This window comes from Aptenodytes patagonicus, chromosome 25, assembly GCF_965638725.1.
Source record: "Aptenodytes patagonicus chromosome 25, bAptPat1.pri.cur, whole genome shotgun sequence".
NCBI classification, from domain to species: Eukaryota; Metazoa; Chordata; class Aves; order Sphenisciformes; family Spheniscidae; genus Aptenodytes; species Aptenodytes patagonicus.
Window position 1 is genome coordinate 2604456 of NC_134973.1, and position 20872 is coordinate 2625327.

At 64.6% G+C, this 20872-nt stretch overlaps 2 protein-coding genes and 1 long non-coding RNA gene across 3 annotated transcripts; all 3 read left to right on the plus strand.

Moving 5' to 3' along the window:
• The first annotated feature begins 42 nt into the window (after positions 1-42).
• ANKRD24 (ankyrin repeat domain 24) lies at positions 43-9429 on the plus strand. The gene is made up of 19 exons (XM_076359313.1): positions 43-195; positions 2720-2850; positions 2951-3039; positions 3358-3422; positions 3671-3728; positions 3809-3879; positions 4122-4228; positions 4315-4502; positions 5116-5144; positions 5302-5394; positions 5932-6036; positions 6145-6189; positions 6309-6407; positions 6491-6563; positions 6686-6807; positions 6885-8141; positions 8631-8768; positions 8862-8927; positions 9134-9429. The coding sequence occupies exons 1-19, from the start codon at positions 160-162 to the stop codon at positions 9209-9211; spliced, it is 2850 nt and encodes a 949-aa protein (XP_076215428.1). The 5' UTR covers positions 43-159; the 3' UTR covers positions 9212-9429.
• A 1141-nt stretch (positions 9430-10570) lies between these two features.
• Positions 10571-13073, plus strand: EBI3 (Epstein-Barr virus induced 3). The gene is made up of 6 exons (XM_076359683.1): positions 10571-10655; positions 11409-11633; positions 11740-11857; positions 11978-12150; positions 12468-12631; positions 12769-13073. The coding sequence occupies exons 1-6, from the start codon at positions 10571-10573 to the stop codon at positions 12919-12921; spliced, it is 918 nt and encodes a 305-aa protein (XP_076215798.1). The 3' UTR covers positions 12922-13073.
• A 1099-nt stretch (positions 13074-14172) lies between these two features.
• On the plus strand, positions 14173-15799 carry LOC143170757 (uncharacterized). Its single transcript, XR_012997092.1, has 3 exons — positions 14173-14413; positions 14740-14866; positions 15027-15799. It is a non-coding gene; the product is annotated as an uncharacterized LOC143170757 (long non-coding RNA).
• The last annotated feature ends 5073 nt before the right edge of the window (positions 15800-20872 follow it).

The window sequence follows — 20872 nt, forward strand, 5'->3', positions numbered from 1 at the left end:
CTCTCCGGGCGCTGCGGCCGGTGGGGAGACGGCGGCAGGCGAGGACGGGGCTACGGGAGCGGCGGGTCTGGGGGCGGCTGAGCCGATATCGGTGGGGGAGAGACCCTCGAGCACGGTCGTCCCTCGTCCAGGTGCCACAGGGCTGAGGCTGGAGCCGCCATGAAGAGCCTGAAGGCCAGGTTCAAGAAAGCGGACGTGAGTGCCGTTCCCAGGGACGTGGGGACCCACCCTGGGATGACCCAAATTTCACAGGGACAAGGGGACCTGCCCCGGGATGTCCATGGGGATGTGGGGACCTGCTCCGGGATGTCCCAAATTTCACAGGGACGCGGGGACCTGCCCCGGGATGTCCCAAATTTCACAGGGACGTGAGGACATGGGGATCTTCCCCAGGATGTCCCCAGTGTCACAGGGACATGGGGACCTGCCCTGGGACGTGGGATGGCTGCTCACCATGGGGACAGCAGCCCCATGGAGGTCAGCACTGCCACCCTGGCCGGTGGGATCGAGCTCCCAGTGCACCCAAGGGTGCTCCCAGGGCCATCGTTGGGAGCGGGGCAGAGCAAAGGAAAAAAAAGGCAGCGCCGGGGAGAGGGAAGCGGGCCCCGGGTCCCCTCCCTGTCCCCTCCCTGGGGACGGCTGCAAGCTTTCCAGCTGCCACAGCCAGTGGAGCCAGCATGTCGATGCTCCTGAATTATTCAGCACCAGCCTGGCACGGTGCCGCAGGCTCTCGCCATCCTCCACGTCGGGCAGAGGGTGACAGTGTGTCCCCAGTGCCCACGGCAGCACTGGGCAGACATGTGCACTGGGGTCGCATGGTTGGGGACACATGGACAGAGGTTGAAGCCCCCCACGTGGAGTCTGCGGGCCTGCCCTGCTCAGGGTGCTCTGTGCCTCGGTTTCCCCACGCTGTCCTGGATACTTCTGTGAGTGGGGAGGAGTAAGAGGCTCCTGCTGTCCTGCTGCCCCCGGGGCTCTTCCAGGGACCCTTTGAATTTTGGGGTTCCCTCCTTGAGGGGAGTTTGCTGGACCCCTGAGATGCAGGCAGGGGGTCCTGCCCCTCCCTTGGCCCCAGGGCTGTGGTGGGAGGTAATTCTGTGCCCCGCAGGGCAGGGCAAGGGGTCCCACATCCCCCTCCTCGGGAAGCAGGATCTGGGTGGCAGGAGGATGCTCATCCCCTTGGTTTGGGGGTGCATTGCCACCTCACCTTGAGCATGGGGGGAGAAAGCTGCCCTCCCCCCCAACCCCTCCCACCTTAACTGGGACTAGGCTGGGGTGCTGGTCCCTCACTGGGACCTTGGTACCTGCTCTGTGGTGGCAGGGATGCGGGGATGCCTGGAGCTCTGGATGCTGAGGAGGGAGGGAGGGAAGGAGGGAAAGAAGGAGGGACGGAGGGATGGAGGGAGGCGGATCCTGGCTCCCACTGCGGCAAGACCCGGCCCCCGCCCGGGCGACGATGCTGGACCGAGTTGGGGTCTGGGGTCCACAGCCTGGAGCCCCAGCCTGCCCTCGCCCAGGCGGGGGGCAAGGGATGCATGGCTGCCCGCCGCCTCCTCCTCAACACCATGAAGCAGATCTGCCTCTGTGCTGCTGCCTCCTTCGCGGTACGTCCCTGTCCTCCATCTCCGGTCCCCTTTAGTCCCATCCTCCGGGGTAAGCCGTGTCACCCCCACCCCACCTGGACCCCCTGCGTCCCCAGCCCCATCCCGGGGCTCGGCTGCGTCCTCTCCAACCTGCTTTGTCCTTGCATGACAAGGGTGGTGGGGGGGAACAGGCACCACCCTCCCAGTTTGCCCAGTAACCCTGGGAGACTGGTTTATTCCCCAGATGGGGTCCCCTGGCCCCGCAGGGCTGGAGGGGCTTGCAGGGGCACCAGGCAGGCACAGCGGCACGGGCCCCATGCCTGGCACCGGGCACCAGGCTGGCGAGGGGCAGGATGCAAGCAGCTCCCAAAAGGTGACATCCATTTCCTGCCGCCGCGGCCGCAGCGAGCTCCGGTTTGTCGTCACGGGCTGCAGGGTGAACCCAGGGCTTCCCGTGCTGGTCCTGTCCCGCTGCGGGTCGCTCCCTCAGGATGGGGACGTGTGGGACCACTGAGTCAGCCAGCTCCCCATCCAGCCCCAATCCTGCGCAGGGTTGTGCCCCATATATCCCAGGGAGGCTGGAGCCATCCCGGGGGACACGCTCTCGCTGCCAACTGTGCTCACCCCGACTTCGTCCCTTCCTCGTCCGGGAGCAAAGCAGGGCTGGGAACGGGCTCAGTGGGGAGACCTGGGCAGGGATGGGGCTCAGGCACCTCATGGGTGCTGGCTGTGTTTAGCATCGGGATCATTGGGGTGGCAGGGGCAAACCCTGCGGCAGGGGCAACCAGGCAGTGTCGGCTCGCTCCCAAATCCTAGCTGGTCACAGCCTGGCCCATCCACAGCTAAACTGGGGCAGCTCTGTAAATCTCCTAATCTGTGAGCTGCAAAGCTGGGGGGGGGGGCTGAAGGGGGTCCTCATCTCAGTCAGCTGTCCCAGCTAAACCCTCCATACCTGGGGGCCAGACACCACAGCACCCGGGAAAGGGATTGGCCCAGAGATGGCCACCCCAAGGGGATAGGGATGGGTGGAAGATAGCAGGGATGGGGATGAGGACAGGCACCCGAGCCCAGCCTAGCACCCTGCCCGTCTCTGGGGACGGCACACCCACCACAGCCTCCTCTTGGCTTCATTGCAGAGCCAGGACTGGACCAAGAGCGATGAGAAGCTCCTGCAAGCTGTGGACTACAATGATGCCGGGAGGGTGACATCTCTCCTCGTCCGCAAGGGCCTGGTCCCCACCAAGCTGGACTCGGAGGGCAAATCCGCGTAAGTGCTGACCCACGACCCTGGGACACCGGGGATGCAGGGCTGGGGACAAGGCCAGGGGCCGGGGATGTGAGTTCGACAGCCCCCGGTCTTGCTGCAGGTTCCACCTGGCCGCCATGCGGGGAAACGTGGACTGCCTCGAAGCCATGCTGGCTCACGGCGTGGATGCCATGACCAAGGATAGCTCGGGTGAGGGCATGGCTGCCACGCGCCCCTGGCTAACGCCATGGACCACCTGGGGCCACCAACGCTCCCTGGTTGTTCCCACCCTGCCGCGGGTATTGAGGCTGAGGGGACGGAGGTGATGGCCACACCTCTGGGGGCTGTAAATTGTCCCAGCTTCCTACGGGGACTCAAGCACTGACCGATGGTGCTCCTCCATTCCCATTCAGCCCCAGTCCAGCAGATCCTCCTGTGTACCCATCCGTCCGTCTGTCACCCAACTGGTCCCCTCTGCCGCAGACCCATTGTCTGTTCTCTGACGTGTCCGTCTGTCCCTCTCCCCAGGTTACACTGCCCTGCACCTGGCGTCCAAGCATGGCCACCCACAGTGCGTCAGCAAGCTGTTGCAGGTACCGGGGCTGGGAGCATGATGCTGCGAGGGAGGGAGGGTGCTGTGCCAGCAAGGTGTCCTCTCTGTCCTTGAACTCCCTTCCCTCACCAGTGGTGTTGGCTGGCATGGTGGTTCCCGGCTCTGCCCGGTGCTGTGTGGTTCTGCCCGGCACCTGCTCGGCCCTCCGCCATGCCAAGGAGCCACGTCCACTGGAGCAGTCTGTCTGTCTGTCCCCCGTCCTCCTGTAACCCCGGCTCTCTCCCTCAGGCCTCCTGCCCTGTGGACGTAGCCGACGGCAGCGGCCAAACAGCGCTGCACCACGCAGGTGAGTGGGGACAGTGCCAGCCCCGTCCTGCTCATGTCCCCGTGGGAGGCAGAGTGCTCAGCCTCTGTCCTTCTCCCCAGCGGTCAGCGGCTGCATCTCGTGCTCGGAGATCCTCTGTGATTTTAAGGCTCCCTTGAACATCAAGGACAAGGTGAGATCCCTCTGCTCCTCGCCCCCAGTGCTGTGCAGAGTAGCAAGGGGCCAGGCTGGGGCTGCCTCTGAAATGCAGGAGCTTCTGGGGTGGAACGCAGCAGCTGGCAGCACCTGGGGTTCCTGGGGTGAAAACATACCATAAAGTGGGACGTGGAAATCTGGGAGATAACGGGAGCGGGGTGCCCCATGGGGGGATCTGAGCCTCATCTGCGCAGCCTCACCCAACCTGACCTTGCCCAGGATGGCTCCACACCGCTGATCCTTGCTGCTAAGATGAGCCACTCAGAGCTGTGCCGGTACCTGCTGCACCGCGGCGCAGCTGTCAACAGCCGGGACCTGCAGGGGAGGTGAGTCTGCACTGGCGGTGACTGGGGGCGGATGGGGGGACGGGGGGAATGGGCCCCCTCGCCTCGCCTCTCACCACTCTGCTCAGGACAGCCTTGATGCTGGCCTGCGAGAACGGCAGCGTGGAGACGGTGGAGGTGCTTGTCAACGCCGGTGCCCGGGTGGCCGTGGTGGACTCCACAGGTCACGATGCCGCGCATTACAGCCTGGCCACGGGCAACGCTCTCATCCAGCACTTCCTGCAAGAGGCTGCTCAGCGCCAGTCCTGGGCCAGCGGTAAGGCGGCCGTGCCGCCCTGGTGCCCCTTGTCCGCAGGGCATGGACCCACGGGGGTGTCGTCACCCTGCAGGGTGCTTTGGGGCGGGGATGTCTAACCCATGGCTGGAAGAGGCTGAGTGAGGCTGGGGGGCACATGCCCCCTTTTCCCACACGCTGGGGGTGCCTTCACCCATGCTGTCACCAGCCGAGGGCTGGGAGGTGGTGCTGAGCCTCGGTTGCCCGTCTCAGTGTCTGAACATGCTTGCACACACATGTTCACACGTGTTTGCAAGCATGGGGGTATAAGTGCACGTGTGTATCAGCAAGTGTGTTTGTACGTGTGTCTGCGTGTGCATGACTGCGTGCATGTGTCTCCCCGTGCCTGCGCACGTGTGTGCATCCCTGCAATTACACATCCACGTATATCCCCGTATTTGTCTGTCTGCGTGTGTGCCCCTTGTACGCACACGTGCCCCCCTGCGTACACGTGTGTGTGTACCCCCTGAGTGCCCACCCCTGTATGAGCACATTCAGAGGTGCCCCTGCACCCAGGTGGGCTCTGCCTGCTGTGCCCACCCCTACGATCCCCTAAACCTCCCCAATTTCTCTTTCCTCCCGCTCTGCCCCGCAGAAGAGGAGTCAACTGAGCAGACGTCCCAGGTAAGGGCCTGCCTGGCTGCCCACCTCTTGTCAGGGCTGGCCCCAGCCCCTGGGTGGGGGTCCCCAGGAGCCCTAGGGCTCTCTAAGGTGACGACGGGTCAGGAAGGAGGGAGGCCACTTTAGATGTGATATCCCCTCTGCCCTGGTATCTCCGCAGACGTCTTCGCCCAGCCAGTCATCCATCAGGGAGAAGAACAGCACCCCGAGGAAGAGGAAAGCCCCTCTGCCTCCCCTGGGCACCCCCAGCCAGGTGAGAGAGGGGTCCCCCTTAGCTCCACGTCTGCACCCGGCTTGGCAGGCGCAGGGTAGCCGAACCATGGCCTGCTCAGGCAAACTTCTCCAGCTTTGCCCGTGCCGGGGGCTGTGCGGGGGCCCTCCTCCCTGCAGCGTGGGTGATGCTCAGGGGCTGGCCTGAGCTGCAACAGAGGCTTCGTCCCCACTCCCGGGGTGCATGCAGCACCCCAGGCCCCGAGCCCCTGCTGTTGGCATGGCGGGAGCTATCAGCCTCTTTCTCTCCACCCCGCAGGCCCAAAACACCCCTCTCCCGGGGGGCTGTGCTGGCGTTGGGGGGTCCATGCCCTGCCAGAGTCTTTCCTTCTCTCTCTGCTGTCAAAAAGCACCCTGCATACCCCGGACCGTGGCTCGCCCATGGGGGCACGTGGTGCCCGGAGCCTGGCTGGGCTCAGCCTGCCACAGCCCCCCTGCTGAGGATGGGCAGGAGGGGGCCGACAGCGGGGAGGGGGCTGGCGGTGCCCGGCACTGATGCTTGGCGGCCGCTCATCTGCAGGAGGACCGGGACGCCTACGAGGAGATTGTACGGCTGCGGCAGGAGCGGGCCCAGTTCTTGCAGAAGATCCGGGGCTTGGAGCAGCAGGAGAAGCAGAGACAGGAGGTATCAGTGAACCGCAGGGTCGTGGGGGAGATGCCACCACATCCCTAGGGAGTGAAGGGGATGGGAGAGATGGGGACAGCATTTATCCCTCCCTGTTTTCTCTCCCAGCGGGCAGAGCTGGACAAGGGCTCCCTGCGCTCCATGGAGAAGCAGGTGAGGCCGGCGAAGAGGTCATGGGTGGCCTCGGCTCTCTGAGGGGTCCTGGTGCTGGGGATGCCATCAGGACTCTGGTGGGAGCGAAGGGGATCCCATGCCCGTGTCCTGCCTCACAGATCCAGGAGCTGGAGGAGCGGCTGGCGGTGCGGGATGGTGAGAAGGAGCGGCTGGGCAAGGAGGTGGAGGCTCTGTTGAGCCGCTTGTCCTCACTGGAGGTAGATGCAGGTAGCAGGTAGCAGCTGGCAGCGCCAGGGGCTGGGGTGCACGGGGGCTGACGCCTGCCACTCTGCACCCCCAGAACGAGAAGGAGAACACGAGCTATGACATCGAGACACTGCAGGACGAGGAGGGAGAGCCGCTTGAGTTCCCAGGTAGGGCCCTGCCTGCTCACCCAAAGCCCCCGCGGGGCTGGACAGCCCTCGGGGAGGTTGCACCCCGCGGCAGGGAGCGGGGGCATGGGCGGGCATGGCACCGGAGTCCCTGCGCCCCGCAGGGGCAGAGCTGCTGCTCTCCAAGAAGACACTGAGCCCCTCGGCCGAGGAGCTGCTGGCCACACTGCAGGGGCAGGTGCAGTCCCTCACCGTGCAGAACAAGGAGCTGAGGGAGAAAATACAGGCAAGTCCCCGTCTGTCCGTCTGTCCCTCCCTGCCTCCGTCCCCTGGCCCCCGGTGGCCTCACCGTCTCCTCGGCAGGTGCTGGAGAACTACGAGCGGGACGAGAGCAACCCGTCCACCCCGGGGGACTTCGTGCCCGCCAGCCTCTACAACGCTCTCCAACGCGAGCTGGAGCGGTTGCGGGCGCAGTGCTTGGAGCCGCCGCGGGGCACGGATGCGAGGGACGAGGCTGGTGGGCAGCCGGAGGGGCAGACCGGTGCCTCGGAGCGAGCCCCGGAGCAAATCGGGGAGGGGTGTGCAGCGCAGCGGCTCGCTGAGGAGCCGGCCTGGACCTGGGGCGAGTGCAAGGCTGCGCTGGGCGAGCTGCAGGTGCCGCACACGCAGACCTCCTCCTCCGCGGCTGAGCGGGAGGCTGACGCTGAGCTGGTAGAAGCCCGGGCGGCCCTGCGGCAGGCGCAGGCGGCGCTGGAGGAGCGGGAGCAGCGGGTGAAGGAGCTGCAGGCCCGTTTGGAGGCCGGCGCGGAGGCCGTGGAGGCGACAGCCTCCCTGGGGGCCTCCCTGGAGGAGGCGTCGAGGGAGAAGGAGGCCTTGCTGGAGCGCTGCGGCCGGGCGGAGGCGGAGGCGGAGGCCCTGCGGCGGGAGCTGGAGGCCAAGGCACGGGACTGGCAGGCGGCGGGTGGCCCCGAGCCAGAGCCGGGGGTGCTGGAGCGACGGGTGGCGGAGCTCGTGCGGCAGCATGAGGAGGTGACGGCCCAGCTGGGGCAGCTGCGGGAGACGCTGGGTCGCAGGGAGGCCGAGCTGGGCACCCTGCGGGAGCAGCTGGCCGCCCGGCCGGTGGGGCGGCGGGAGCACGAGGAGGCCCTGGCACGGCTGCGGCAGGCGGAGGCGGAGGCGGAGGGCCGGGTGCCGCGGGAGGAGCACGCCCGGGCCACGGCGGCGCTGGAGGAGCAGACGCAGGCGCTGCGGGAGCGGGCGGCCCAGCTGGAGGCGGCGGCGGAGGCCAAGGGGCGTGAGGCCGCCCGGCTGGAGGCCGAGCTGGCGGCGGCGGTGCCGCGGGGAGAGCACGAGGCGGCGCAGGCGGGGCTGCGGGCCGAGGCGGCAGCGCTGGCCCAGCGGCTGGGCGAGCTCTCACGGCGGCACGAGAAGACGTGCGAGGAGGTGTTCCGGGTGCAGCGGCAGGCGCTCTTCATGAAGAGCGAGCGGCAGGCGGCGGAGGAGCGCCTGGCCGCCGCGCAGAAGCAGCTGGCGGAGGCGCAGGACGAGGCGCGGCGGCTGCGGGAGCTCCATGGCCATGCCGAGGACTCGGCCCAGCTGGTCAGGGACAGGGACAGGAAGGTAGGGGACAGGGAGGAGGTGTCGGGGGGTGGCGAGGGGCTCCTGGGAGGGGAAATGGTGGCCCGGGCGCTGCTCGGGTGAGCTGAGCTGGCCGGGTTCGCAGGGGAGACGCGCTCGCAAACATGCACGCACGTGTGTACACAGATGCGTGCACACATGTACATGCACGTGCACATACAAGTGCACGTGCTTGCACGCACTTGCACGCACCTGCACATACACGCACGCTTGCACACGTGAAGTCCAACCGCGGACACACACGTGCCCCTGCATGCGGACTTGCCGCTCTCCCGGCTGTTCCCCTTTTTTTCTCCCCAAGCTGAGACTGAAACCAGGGGCAGAAGGGGTGGGGTGGGAAAGTCCCGGCTCTGCCCTTGCCCGGGCGCAGGGGCCACCCCGGGGTGGCAGCGGGCACGGCCATGGGTGGACCCCAGGGGAGTTGGGGGCTGAGGGGTCCCTGGGTCCCTGTAACCTCTGTGCGCTGTGCAGATCACTGAGCTCTCTAAGGAGGTCTTCAGGCTGAAGGAAGCCCTGAATGCCCTCCCCAAGTCCCGGGGAGCGCCGCAGTCACCCCCCGACACTGCCGCGCTCCAGGCCAGGATCCGTGCGCTGGAGGAGAAGCTGGAGGTGGGTACCGGGGGGCTTGTGGCTGTCGCCTGGTGGGTTCTGGGCTTCCACGAGCCCCCAGCCCCATGTTCAAACCCGCTCGCTCTCTTGCAGGAGACAGAAATGCGGCACAGCAAGGTGGTGACGCTGTACCGGAGCCACCTGCTCTACGCAGTGCAGGTGAGATGGGGACGTGGCTGTGGGGGAACTGGGGACACCGGTATGGGGGACTGGGGCACCAGCCAGCCACACGTCGGTGCCCGCATGCGTGTGGGAGGCAGCAAGGGGCTGGATCTAGGGACTGCCGACCCAGGGGTGCTTGGGCCACGCACAGAGACTCCCTGATGTCCCCTCTGACGTCCCCACCAATGTCCCCTCCACCCCAGGGCCACATGGACGAGGACGTGCAGAGACTCCTGTGCCAGATCCTGAGGATGCAGCGGTTGCAGGAGCAGGGCAGATGAGCCCCTGCCAGCACGGCCGTGCCGCAGGGGTTGGTGGCACAGCCGGTGACACGGCTGGGGGGCCGGGCCCGTGATAGCACCCTCTGTGCCCCTTTGCTTCTCCGGGCAGCACCCTGTCACTGGCACACACACCCTCACACCCACCCGGCCCTGGGGGCCTGTGCCAGCCCCCCTGTGCCCCACACACCCCAGCACAGCAGCAATAAAGTATTTATACTCACACCAACGGGACGGCTCATCTCTGGGGGGGGACAAGGGTGGGCACAGGGACACGGGTGCGGGGGGCTGTGGGGGGGGAGGCTGGCAGGAGCTGGGGATGGTAGGGGATCGGTGCCATCGTCTCCTCCAGCCCCGACGTCCCCTGACGGGAGCGGGTGACCATGAAGGAAGCGGGGTGGTGGCGTGGGAAGGGTTGAAACCCTCTTGGCCAGAGCCAAAACTGCTTTCCTGCGGGTCCGGGGCAGGCAGAGGCCCCGTGCGTGGGGGATCCCTGTGGAGCCACGCTGGGCGGCGGGTCCCCACTGGGGACGGCGTTTCCTGCGTGAGGAAGTGGGCTGAGGCTGCCTGGGGCTGCGGCTTCCCGCACCGGCAGTGACAGATCCTCTGGTCCCAGATGCCTGGCCCTGCTGCGGTGAGCGTGACGGGGGACAGGGCTCCCCATGGGGCTGGGGGCATAGGGGGGTGTCGGGGGGTAGGGGTGGCCCCACAGCGCCTGGCTGGGGGGCACCGCAGGGAGCCCCTTGTCCATGATAGGGAGAAAGCGCGGCATGTCCTCCCCTGGGGCTGAGCCAGCCCGCAGCCAGGGTGGGCGATGGCAAGGGCAGGATCTGTCCCTATGGTGCTGGGCTCGGTCGCAGCGGGGAACTCAGCTCAGCCCCCAGGCTGGGTTTTGGGGGGGATCTCTTTGAGGGACAGTCCCTCCCCAGGTGCCCTGGGAGGTGGGGGCCATCCGAATGCGCTGGCCCCTTCCCTGGTCAAGACTTGGAGTGATCCGAAACCCCGATTCCGGGCACAGGACCGCAGGGGCGGCTGCAGGTCCCCGTGGGAAACCCCGGTCACACAGGGTGCTTTCGCTCCCGCCTCCACCCCCTCCTCCTTCCTGGCAGCAGGATCCGGCCACTGCGGCGAGAAACCATCCCCTGTCCCCCGGGCGTGCGGCAAGGCCAAAGGGGAAACTGAGGCACGGCACTGCGGGGTGGCCCGGAGACGGGTTTGAACCCCCGGCTTTAGGGCGATGTCCCTGGACCACCTGGGGACCCGTGGCCGCGGTGTCCCTGCTGTCCCCTGCCCTGGGGTTTGACCATCCTGCCTGCTCCCACAGGTCCCTGGAAACGGGCAGCTCTGCTGAGTCTCCCTGACATGAAGTGGCTTTGGGTGGTGGCTTTTGTGGCGCCTGCCTGCACCATTCCCTACAACGGCACGGCGGGCAGCACTGGGGACGGAGGTATAGGGGGACGGGGACAATGGGGACAGAGGTGTGGGGGCATGGGGGACTGGGGAGGGACTGGGCCAGCTGGGATGGAGGTATGGGGGGACCCGGGGGCACGGGTGGGCTGGGCACAGAGGTGTGGGGGCATGGGGGACTGGGGAGGGACTGGGAGGGCTGGGATGGAGGTATGGGGGGAGCAGGGGGGGCTGGGGACAGTTGGGCTCGGGGCAGAGGTATGGGGACATGGGGGAGCGGCGATAGAGGGACTAGGGGTCTGGAACGGGGCTGTGGGGGGATCTGGGGGGACTGGAGACAGCAGGAATGGGCAGGCTGGGAGTGCCGGGGATGGAGATGGAGGGAGCAGGGATGGAGGTATAGGGGCACCGAGGGGGCAGGGGACACTGAGGGGACCGAGGACAGACTTACAGGGCATCTAAGGATAGAGGTATAGGGACACTGGAGGGATTGGGGGACATGGGGGGACTGGTGATGGAGGAATAGGGACACTGGGGGTCTGGGGACACGAGAGGACCAAGGACAGAGGCACGGGGGCTGGGGGCATTGGGGAGGGAGGGGCACCGGGGTGCTGGGGGTGGAGTTGGGGGGCCCAGGGGGGCCCAGATCCTTCCTGACCCAGCGTCACCCCCTACCGCTCCCTGTCCCCGCTGTGGCCTGTCCCCTTGACCCCCCTGCCGGGGACCGCAGGGGGAGGATGGGGGGGGGGTTGCGCCAGGGGGTGCAGCCCATGCCCACTGCCATGTCCCCCAGGCCGCTGCGCCCTGCAGCACGGCACCCTGGGCACCGAGGTGCTGCTGCGGTGCCCGGCTGCAGCGGGGGGGCCGGCTGAGTGGCGCCGGTGGGGGACTGTCCTGGGAACGTATCCTGCACCGGGGCTGGTCCTCCCCAACGCCAGCCTGGCCCACGAGGGCCACTACAGCTGCCACCACCCTGGCACCGGCGAGACCTGGGCCACCGTCTGCCTGCGGTTGGGCTGTGAGTGACCCTGGCCCCCCCCCCCCCCCTCCCCGTGGCCCCCCGCTGCTGGCTGGGGGTCCCCTGGGGAGGCCGGCAGCGGGGTGATGACTGTCCCCTGCTCCAGATCCCCCTGCGCTGCCTGCCGTCGAGTGCTGGGCCATCAGCTACCCGCAGGCAGTGAACTGCTCCTGGGTCCTGGCCCCCGAGCCACTGCTGGACACTGACTTCGTGGCCACGTACAGGTCAGTGGGGGGCCCCGAGCCCCGGCTGAGCCCCCCCCCCCCCTCCCCGGGCCTGCGTTGCACGCGGGGCTGCAGGCAGGGCAGCCTGCCCCTCGCCCAGCTCCCCCCTCCGCCCCCCAGGCACGGCGTGTGGGGGGCCAGAGAGACGGGCGAGTGCGTCCGCACGGGGCCGCGGAGCTGCTCCTTTGGGGACGTGCAGATGTTCTCCCTCACCCCCTACGTGGTGAACGTGACGGCCGTGAACCCCCTGGGCACTGCCTCCAGACTCCTGCCCTTCCTCCTGGAGAACATCAGTGAGTGCTGCTGGGACCGGCCTGGGCGCCCGGGTCCCCGCAGACCCCTCGCGCTTAACCCCCCGCCTCCCAAGCAGCGTGCCTGGGTCTAATCCAGCCCTGGGGCTTCCTTTGGGCCTTTCCCCTCCGGTTTGCTCCCCCACCTGGGATGCGGAAACATCAGTGCAATGATTTGCTGGGTCTCAGGCCACCTCTGCGGCCCGGATTGCACAGCTCAGTCAACGGGGCTGGTGGACACGGGGTCGCTGTCCCCAGAGGCCCCGTGCCGGATCCCCCAGCCGGCACCTCACACCTTCGTTGTCTCCCTGCTTCGTTAGTAAAGCCGGACCCCCCCGAGGACCTGAGGGTCTCACCCATCCCCGGGGAGACCAAGAAGCTGCTGCTGGAGTGGAGCCCGCCAGGGTCCTGGCCCTTCCCGGAGTACTTCCCGCTGAAGTATCGCATCCGCTACGCCCGGGAGGAGGACTCTGTCACCAAAACGGTACCGCCACCCCCCCGCTGCATCCCCCACCCTCCCACACGGGGTAAACTGAGGCACAGCTGAGGGATGCATCCCCAAGCAAGGCTGTCCCCTGGCCCCCCGGCCCACGGGTGCCCCTAACCCCGTTCTACCCCTAGATCGGGCCATACGAGCAGACGTCTTACACCCTGACGGGAGTGCGACCCGGGACCCTCCACCGCATCCAGGTGGCCGCCAAGGACTTCACAGACTCCGGGGAGTTCAGCGCCTGGAGCCTGCCGGCCTTGGGGACGCCCTGGATGGAGCCATGAGAGGCAGAGCGGGGCCAGCGTCCCCATTCCCCGTCCTGCTCCTCTCCCTTGTCCCGCCGAGGGACCCCACGCGCCCCAGCCGCTCTCCGTCCCCGTGCCCCCGGCAGCGTGGAGCCGCCGGTACTGGAGGGACCCATCAGAAACGGGCAATAAACCAGCTTGGGGCTCTGATCCCCGTCTCGCTTTCGCGATGTTCTCCCCGGAGCAGCTGAGCTCGCCCCCGGGGACGGTGCCTTTGCTGGCTGTGAGGCCGGCGGGGGCCCAGGCCGGCCCTGGCCACGGGCAGCGGGGAGGGCACAGCCTCCGAACGGCCCCGTGCGGCCCGGTCCCCGCGGAGGGGGGTGTGTGTGTGTGTGGGGGGTGTCACTTTGCCCCCCCCTCAAGGCTGGTCTCTGTGGCTTCAGCTGGTCCCCGTTGACCCCGCCGTGGCCCAGGCTGGGCCCCCCCAGGCCTGTATGGTCCCCGCGGCCCCTCTCCGTGGTCTGAGGTGATCTCCGGGGCCCAGACCGGCCCCCGGGGACCCGCCCCCCGGCCCCCGGCCCCCGGAACCTCCTTTCGGGTCGCCGCGGGCGGGCGGGCTCTTGGCGGCGGCACAGCTGGCTGACGGACGGCAGAGACAGCCAGTAGCAGACGGGGATCGGCCGGGCAGCGGCCCGTCTCACCAATGAGCGGCGGGGGGTGGGGGTGGGTGGATGGGCCGTTTCCCGGAAGTGGCGGGCCGCGAGTGGCAGCGGGGCTGAGGGGGGTGCGCGGCCATGTCGGAGCGGGAGGTGTTGGCCGTGAGCTGGGGGGGGGGGTGTCCCTGGTCACCGCGGGGGGTTACAGAGGTCGGGGGTGCTGGGGGGGGGGAGGGGTGTCTCCAGGCCGAGGGGATCTTTGGCGCTTCCCGGGTTGGAGGGGTTCCTGTTGGCTGTAGGGGGGGGGGGGGGGGGGGGGGGTGTGTCCCCCGGCTGAGGGGGGCCTTGGCGGAGCCCTGATGGATTGAGGGAGGGGGGGTTCCGCAGGCCGGGAGGGGCACCCGGTGGGTGTGGGGAGTCTCGGGCTGATCTTGGGTCCCAGACTTGGGGGGGGGGGGGGGGGGGGCTGCCGGACTGGGGTGTGCCCGGCCGGGGCTGCCTGGGCGAGCGGGTTAGGCCCTAAAATCACGCGAGGGCTGGGGGGGGGGGGGGCTCGGGCTAAGGGCTCGGAGACGGGCAGACACCGCTGCCTGGGTCTGGCGGGGAGCGGTGGACGGGGCGTTCGGGCACTTGAGAGCGTAGCCGGTTGGCAGGGACGCGCTGGCTCCCGCTGCGTGGAGCCCGTGCCTTAGGCTGGTAGGGCAAGCGGGAGCCTCCCTTGCCACAGGTCACATTCCTCTGGGCGCACGCGGGTCCCTGCTCCGTCCCTGTGGAAATAACTACCCGCCGGACTTCCATCCCGCTAAGATCCCAAAGCTCAAACTCCCCGAGGACCGGCAGTATGTGGTGCGGCTCATGGCCCCCTTCAACATGCGGTAAGAGGGGCTGCGCCGCTCAGAAGGAAGCGGCTGTGGAAGAGAAGAGTTCGCTTAGGAATTGTTTCGCCTCGATACGCTGCAGGGGAGCTGCTGCCAGCAGCCGTTAGAGGTGACACAGACCAGAAGAAACGGGATGAGGGAGAGGGAAGAGATGCTGTGGGTGATTTTGGGGTTCTTTGAAGAGTAGGTACTGAATTTCCAAAGGAGAAAATAACCATTGCTCAGAACCTGGGCTGACGCAGCCCGAAAATCACTTGGACTTTTATTGGTCTTTTTGTTCTTTTCTTTTGATGTGTTACAGACTTCTCTTTCTTCTTTTTTAGTTGCAAGACATGTGGTGAATACATCCCTGAGGGGAAGAAGTGCCCGTAAGGAGACTGTTCAGAATGAGATGTACTTGGGACTTCCCATCTTCTGCTTCTGCGGTGCCTGGCAGAGATCACTTTCAAGGTGAAGTATTTTCTGTGTTTTCTGGGGAGGCCGCACGGTCTGCAGACCCCGCTGAGCGCTGGAAGCACGAGGTCTACCCGCACCTCATGGGAAAGAGGTGTCCCAGCGAAGACTGTGTCTGAGCGTGCGCTTTTTGGCGTCTCTTCTCTTCTCGCGGCAGTGCTAAAGCGGCTCTCCCCATCCGCGGGTCCCGAGCAGCAGCGCAGCAGCTGGAGGAGAACGAAGGGAGTGCCCTGTGATGTGAGTGGAACTGGGAAATGTTCGCCTGGAGCTACGGAAGTGGCGGCGGGATGGCTGGAGCTGAATTGTCCCAGTACGATGACCTCGCTGTCCTGCATTGTCCTTAGACCTTGAGAACACCGTGGAGCACAGAGCCACTCGCAGCTTGCGAGCTGAGAAAGTCTTGGAGGAAGAGGAGAAGATGATGCAGGAGGAGAGGGAAAAGGAGGAGAGAAACAGTCCCTGGCAAAAAAATCCCCGGGGCGCTGTGGAGGGCTGCAGGGCCCTGCCCGCTCCCTTGGGAACTCGGGAGCGCAGGAGGGTCTTGCCTGGACCCTGGCTAAGCCCAGCCCAAGCCCCGGGGCTCTCTGGAGGGCAGCAGGGCAGCTTTGGCCCCCAGCTAAGGCCGGCCCAAGCCCTGGGGCTCTCCAGGGGCAGCTTTGGCCCCTGGCTCAGCCTGGCCCAAGCCCTGGGGCTCTCCAGAGGGCAGCTTTGGCCCCCAGCTAAGCCTGGCCCAAGCCCCAGGGCTCTCCAGGGGGCAGCTTTGGCCCCTGGCTCAGCCTGGCCCAAGTCCCAGCGCTCTGTGGAGGGCAGCAGGGCAGCTTTGGCCCCTGGCTCAGCCCGGCCCAAGCCCCGGGGCTCTCCAGGGGGCAGCTTTGGCCCCCGGCTCAGCCCGGCCCAAGCCCCAGGGCTCTCGGGAGGGCAGCTTTGGGCCCCGGCTCAGCCCGGCCCAAGCCCCGAGGCTCTCCAGGGGGCAGCTTTGGCCCCTGGCTCAGCCTGGCCCAAGTCCCAGCGCTCTGTGGAGGGCAGCAGGGCAGCTTTGGCCCCTGGCTCAGCCCGGCCCAAGCCCCAGGGCTCTCGGGAGGGCAGCTTTGGCCCCCAGATAAGCCCGGCCCAAGCCCCGGGGCTCTCGGGAGGGCAGCTTTGGCCCCTGGCTCAGCCCGGCCCAAGCCCCGGGGCTCTCGGGAGGGCAGCTTTGGCCCCTGGCTCAGCCCGGCCCAAGCCCCGGGGCTCTCCGGAGGGCAGCTTTGGGCCCTGGCTCAGCCTGGCCCAAGTCCCAGCGCTCTGTGGAGGGCAGCAGGGCAGCTTTGGCCCCTGGCTCAGCCCGGCCCAAGCCCCGGGGCTCTCCAGGGGGCAGCTTTGGCCCCCGGCTCAGCCCGGCCCAAGCCCCAGGGCTCTCGGGAGGGCAGCTTTGGCCCCCAGATAAGCCCGGCCCAAGCCCCGGGGCTCTCCCGGGGGCAGCTTTGGCCCCCGGCTCAGCCCGGCCCAAGCCCCGGCGCTCTCCGGCGGACCCGGTGCCGCCCCCTCGTGGTGTCCTGCGGCGCCGCAGCCAGGCGGCGCTGTTCGCACATGCGCGAGGCGAGGGGTCGTGCTGGTCGCCGCCTGCCGGCGGCTCGGCCCCGAGATGGCAGCTGGGCGGCGTGCGCATGCGCACGGCGGGCTGCCGGCGCTCTTGCCGCTTGAGCGCGGCCCGGCACGGTAGGCGGCTGCGTGACGCATGCGCGCTGCGTCCGGCGGCGCCGTGACTGCAGCCGTCGGGCTCCCGCATGCGCAGTGCGGCGCCCGTGTAGTCCGGGGGCCATGTTGGTCTGGGAATGCCGGGGGCCGTAGTCTCTTGGCGCTGGGCTTCCAGGGCGCCCCAGGACATTGCCCACCGTCTCGGGAGCTGTAGTCTTTGGCGTAGCCCGCTTCGAACTCCTCTTGTTCTCTCAGAGTCCCTCCCGAGGCCCTCGGTTTTTCTCTCTGATCCGCCTTGTGTCTCTCTGGCCCCTTCAGGACCTCCCTACTTCCATCGCAATGCCTGCCGAGTTCTTCCTTGTGCCCCACAGCCGTCTCTTATCTCTGTACCTCCCTTTGGATCATAGAATCGTAGAATCATTGAGGTTGGAAAAGACCTCTAAGATCATCGAGTCCAACCGTCAACCCCACACCCCCATGCCCACTAAGCCATGTCCCTCAGCGCTGCATCTACACGTCTTTTAAATACCTCCAGGGATCGGGACTCAACCCCTTCCCTGGGCAGCCTGGTCCAATGTTTAACCACTCTTTCAGTAAAGACATTTTTCCTAATATCCAATCTAAACCTCCCCTGGCGCAACTTGAGGCCATTTCCTCTCGTCCTATCGCTTGTTACTTGGGAGAAGAGACCGACCCCACCTCGCTACAACCTCCTTTCAGGGAGTTGTAGGGAGCGATGAGGTCTCCCCTCAGCCTCCTTTTCTCCAGGCTAAACAACCCCAGTTCCCTCAGCCGCTCCTCATCAGACTTGTTCTCCAGACCCCTCACCAGCCTCGTTGCCCTTCTCTGGACACGCTCCAGCACCTCGACGTCCTTCTTGTAGTGAGGGGCCCAAAACTGAACACAGTATTCGAGGTGCGGCCTCACCAGTGCCGAGTACAGGGGCACGATCACTCCCCTACTCCTGCTGGCCACACTATTTCTGATACAGGCCAGGATGCCATGGGCCTTCTTGGCCACCTGGGCACACTGCCGGCTCATGTTCAGCTGGCTGTCGACCAGCACCCCCAGGTCCTTTTCCTTTTCCTTTGGATCCCTCTTGTTCCTTCAGAACTCTTCCTGAGGTCTTTTTTGTGCCCCGGAGCAGTTTTTGTCCCCTGTGCTGTCTAGGATGACTCTGTGCAGTCCCTTGCTCTCTGATGACATCTGTACTCTGCTCAGATCCCATCTTGAGTTCCTCATTGCTTCCCCAATGGAAGCACCTTCCCCTCACAGGAAGGTGAGGGCCACCAACAGCTTTCGGTCCTGGCCGCTTCTGTGTGGGAGGCCCTAGGTGGTGGGTCTCCATTTTGGACCTGGGCTCTGGCGAGGGTGAGGGGGTAGGTGAGGGCGAGGATTGGGTGGTAGAGCAAGTGCAGAGCCCCACAAACACCCTCACCCCAGCAAAGCCCTTTTCCAGGGTGCTCAAGAAACCCTGCTGACCTCCAGTGTTCTCCGGGGCTTTTAGTGGGCTTTGCCAGGGCACGGGCAGGGCCCTGCTTCCCTCCAGAGTGCCCCAGGTCCTTTGCTGGGCTTTGCTGCGAGGAGCCCTGCTTTTCTCCAGAATTGCCGCGGTCCTTTTCCATGTTTTGCCAAAGCCGGGGCAGGGCTCTCCTGCCCTCCAGAGAGTCCCGGGGCTTTCTCTGGGCTTTGCTGAGGACCCAGGCAGGGCCCTGCTGCCCTCCAGAGTGCCTTGGGGACCTTATCCAGGCTTTCCTGGGGCACGGGCAGCGCACTGCTGCCCTCCCGAGAGCGGCAGAGCCTTAACCGGGCCTTGTCGGAGCCCCAGCAGGGCCCCGCTTCCCTCCAGAGAGCCCAGGGGTTTTCACTGGGCTTTGCCAAGACCTTCCAGAGAGCACCGAGGACTTAGCCAGTCTTTGCAAAGGCCCAGGCCGGGCCCTGCTGCCAGCCAGGGTTCCTTGGGGCATTCGCCGGGCTTTGCCAGGCTGCTCAGGGTGCCCTGCTGCCCTCCAGTGTGTGGTGGGGCCTTCGCCGGACTTTGCTGGGATGCACAAGGGGCCCTGCTGCCCTCCAGAGTGACTCGGAGCCTTTGCTGGGCTTTGCCGAGGCCGGGGCAGAGCCCTGCTGCCCTCCAGATTTTCTTGGCACCTTCGCCAGCCTTTGGAGGGGCCTGGGCAGTGTCCTTCTGCCCTCCAGAGAGCCCCGGCGCCTTCACCGGGCTTTGCCTGGGCCCGGGCAGCGCTTGCCTTGTCCTTCAAGGGCATTTGGGAGAAGGGCTCGTTCATCTCATGCAGTGAAGTTCCATCTTGCTCCAGCTGATGGCACGATTGGGAGCGTGTAAAGCAGAGATTTTTCCCAGGAAGATAGACGGCATATTGGACAAAGTCCCAGTTCTCCCGCTCGAGTATTTGATATTGTACAGTGTGGGTCTCAGCCTCGCACCATGCCAGTATTCCCACCAATAATGAGTTCAGAGAAGAGCCTGTTTCTTATAAAATGAGAAAATAAATACAAGCCAGGCCAAGTCACTAGGTCAGAGATGAGACAAGAGTTATCTGCAGGACAAGCAACCAGCAGTTTGAGGCTGTAAAGGACTTCCAGCCATAGGAATGAGCTCCCACCAGCAGGAGTTAATGGTATGTCAGTCCACAGGAGAGCTTCCTTCCATAGCACATGTGTGTTTGAGGCAATAATCCCTCCAGGGTTTCAGCTCCTTCTGTGTCTGACTTACAGCTGTGTAACCTTCCAAACACACAGCAAAGGCATTTTTCTCTGGGAAAGTGTCAGCTCCCTTTGGCCTCATGCTGACAATCGGCCATTGTGCGTCCATCGGTGATCCAAAGCGCACTAAAAGAGACTCCAAACTGGCTGGGCTGAACACCTGGGCTTTCCTGGTGCAGTTGTATAAGCCAAACAGCCTTTGAGTTAGTCCTGTGGTGTATGGAGTGAAATCGGGTCTCTGGGATGGGAGGTCTGTGCAGTTTAGAGCAACGAATGGCTCAGTAACGTGTGTAGGTTAGGAAATGCACGTTCACAAGGTCTTGCAATCGCAACAACTGATTATATGTATGGGGACAAAGGTCCACCTCCTGATTTTCTTCGCGTTTTGTGGATTCTGCTGTTTGAAGAAGAAAAAAAAAATATTTATATTACTTTTTTCAGGGAGGCAGAGTTGCTTAATACTTAAAAGTCAGGACCACTTATTTTTCTTCCTGGCTCTGTCACTTGCATCAGTGTATGGCCTTAGGAAGGACATCAGCTTTGCTGTGAAATTTCCATATCTTTAGGGTGACGATAATACCTAATACCTCACAGGATGCTGGAGTGGAACTAGTTAATATTCAAAAAGATCTTTAAGCTTTTTGTTGATTCACATCTTAATAAAGCCATGGCTTGCAACACAAGGTTTGCTTTCTAAAATCAGTTTAAAATGGCATGAACGCCACATTCTTTCGGAAATGTGATGGCAAACTCGTGAGATCTTTTACAGGATGATTCCTGTCATCTGAACATCATGTGTAGTTTTTGTTTGTTTTCTCCTCATACCTTCTTAATAAGAAATCTTGAATTTGGATTCTGATTAAAAAATGTCCTTGGCAGGGCAGTTTTTTATTGTTGCCTGGCAGCTCTCAAAACTTTCACAGATGTTTCTCCATCACTTACATTCAGATTCTATTTCTGCAGTTTTCTCTGTAACCAAAATACACCACTTTATTAATTTCTTTATGGAAGCTGAGTTTTCGGAATACAAGGCAGCGACTTCAGGCAGTTGGTGCGTGCTCGGTTATCATATCTCCATAGCTGGAACGGTAGCTCTCTGGGAACGTGATAACATACGCAACTACAAGACCAGCCCTCTTAGTCAACGAAACCGTGGACCAAAGTTTCATGAGATCCCTTTCCAACAGGTAGAGATTGTCTCCGAGCGTGTTCTGGAAGGGACCTGCATGAAGGGAATCACTAGGGTCACTGTGACAGTGCACGTGCTTTTTTGCTGCTGTGTCATAATGTGATTTAGCTGGGTTTTTGTACGCCAGCAACGCAGCTGGTGGCAGACAGGGAGTGTGTAACTAAAACGATGATTTGGGAAGAAAGGAGCCTCCATACCCTGACTTTCCTGGGTGGAGAGCTTGGCAGTCCTCAGACAGTTCCTTTCCAGCTTGGGTTTTTCTTTCTCTTTGGCCTCAGGAGAAGGGGCCCACTGGGGAACTGCCCTTTACAAACCTTGTCTCTATCTTCTTGCACCTTCACAAGGCTCCTGTGTTTAGTCTGGGGCTTGATGTAACGTAGCAGCATTAGGTAACTTAACAATTACAGTAACCTGCAAGA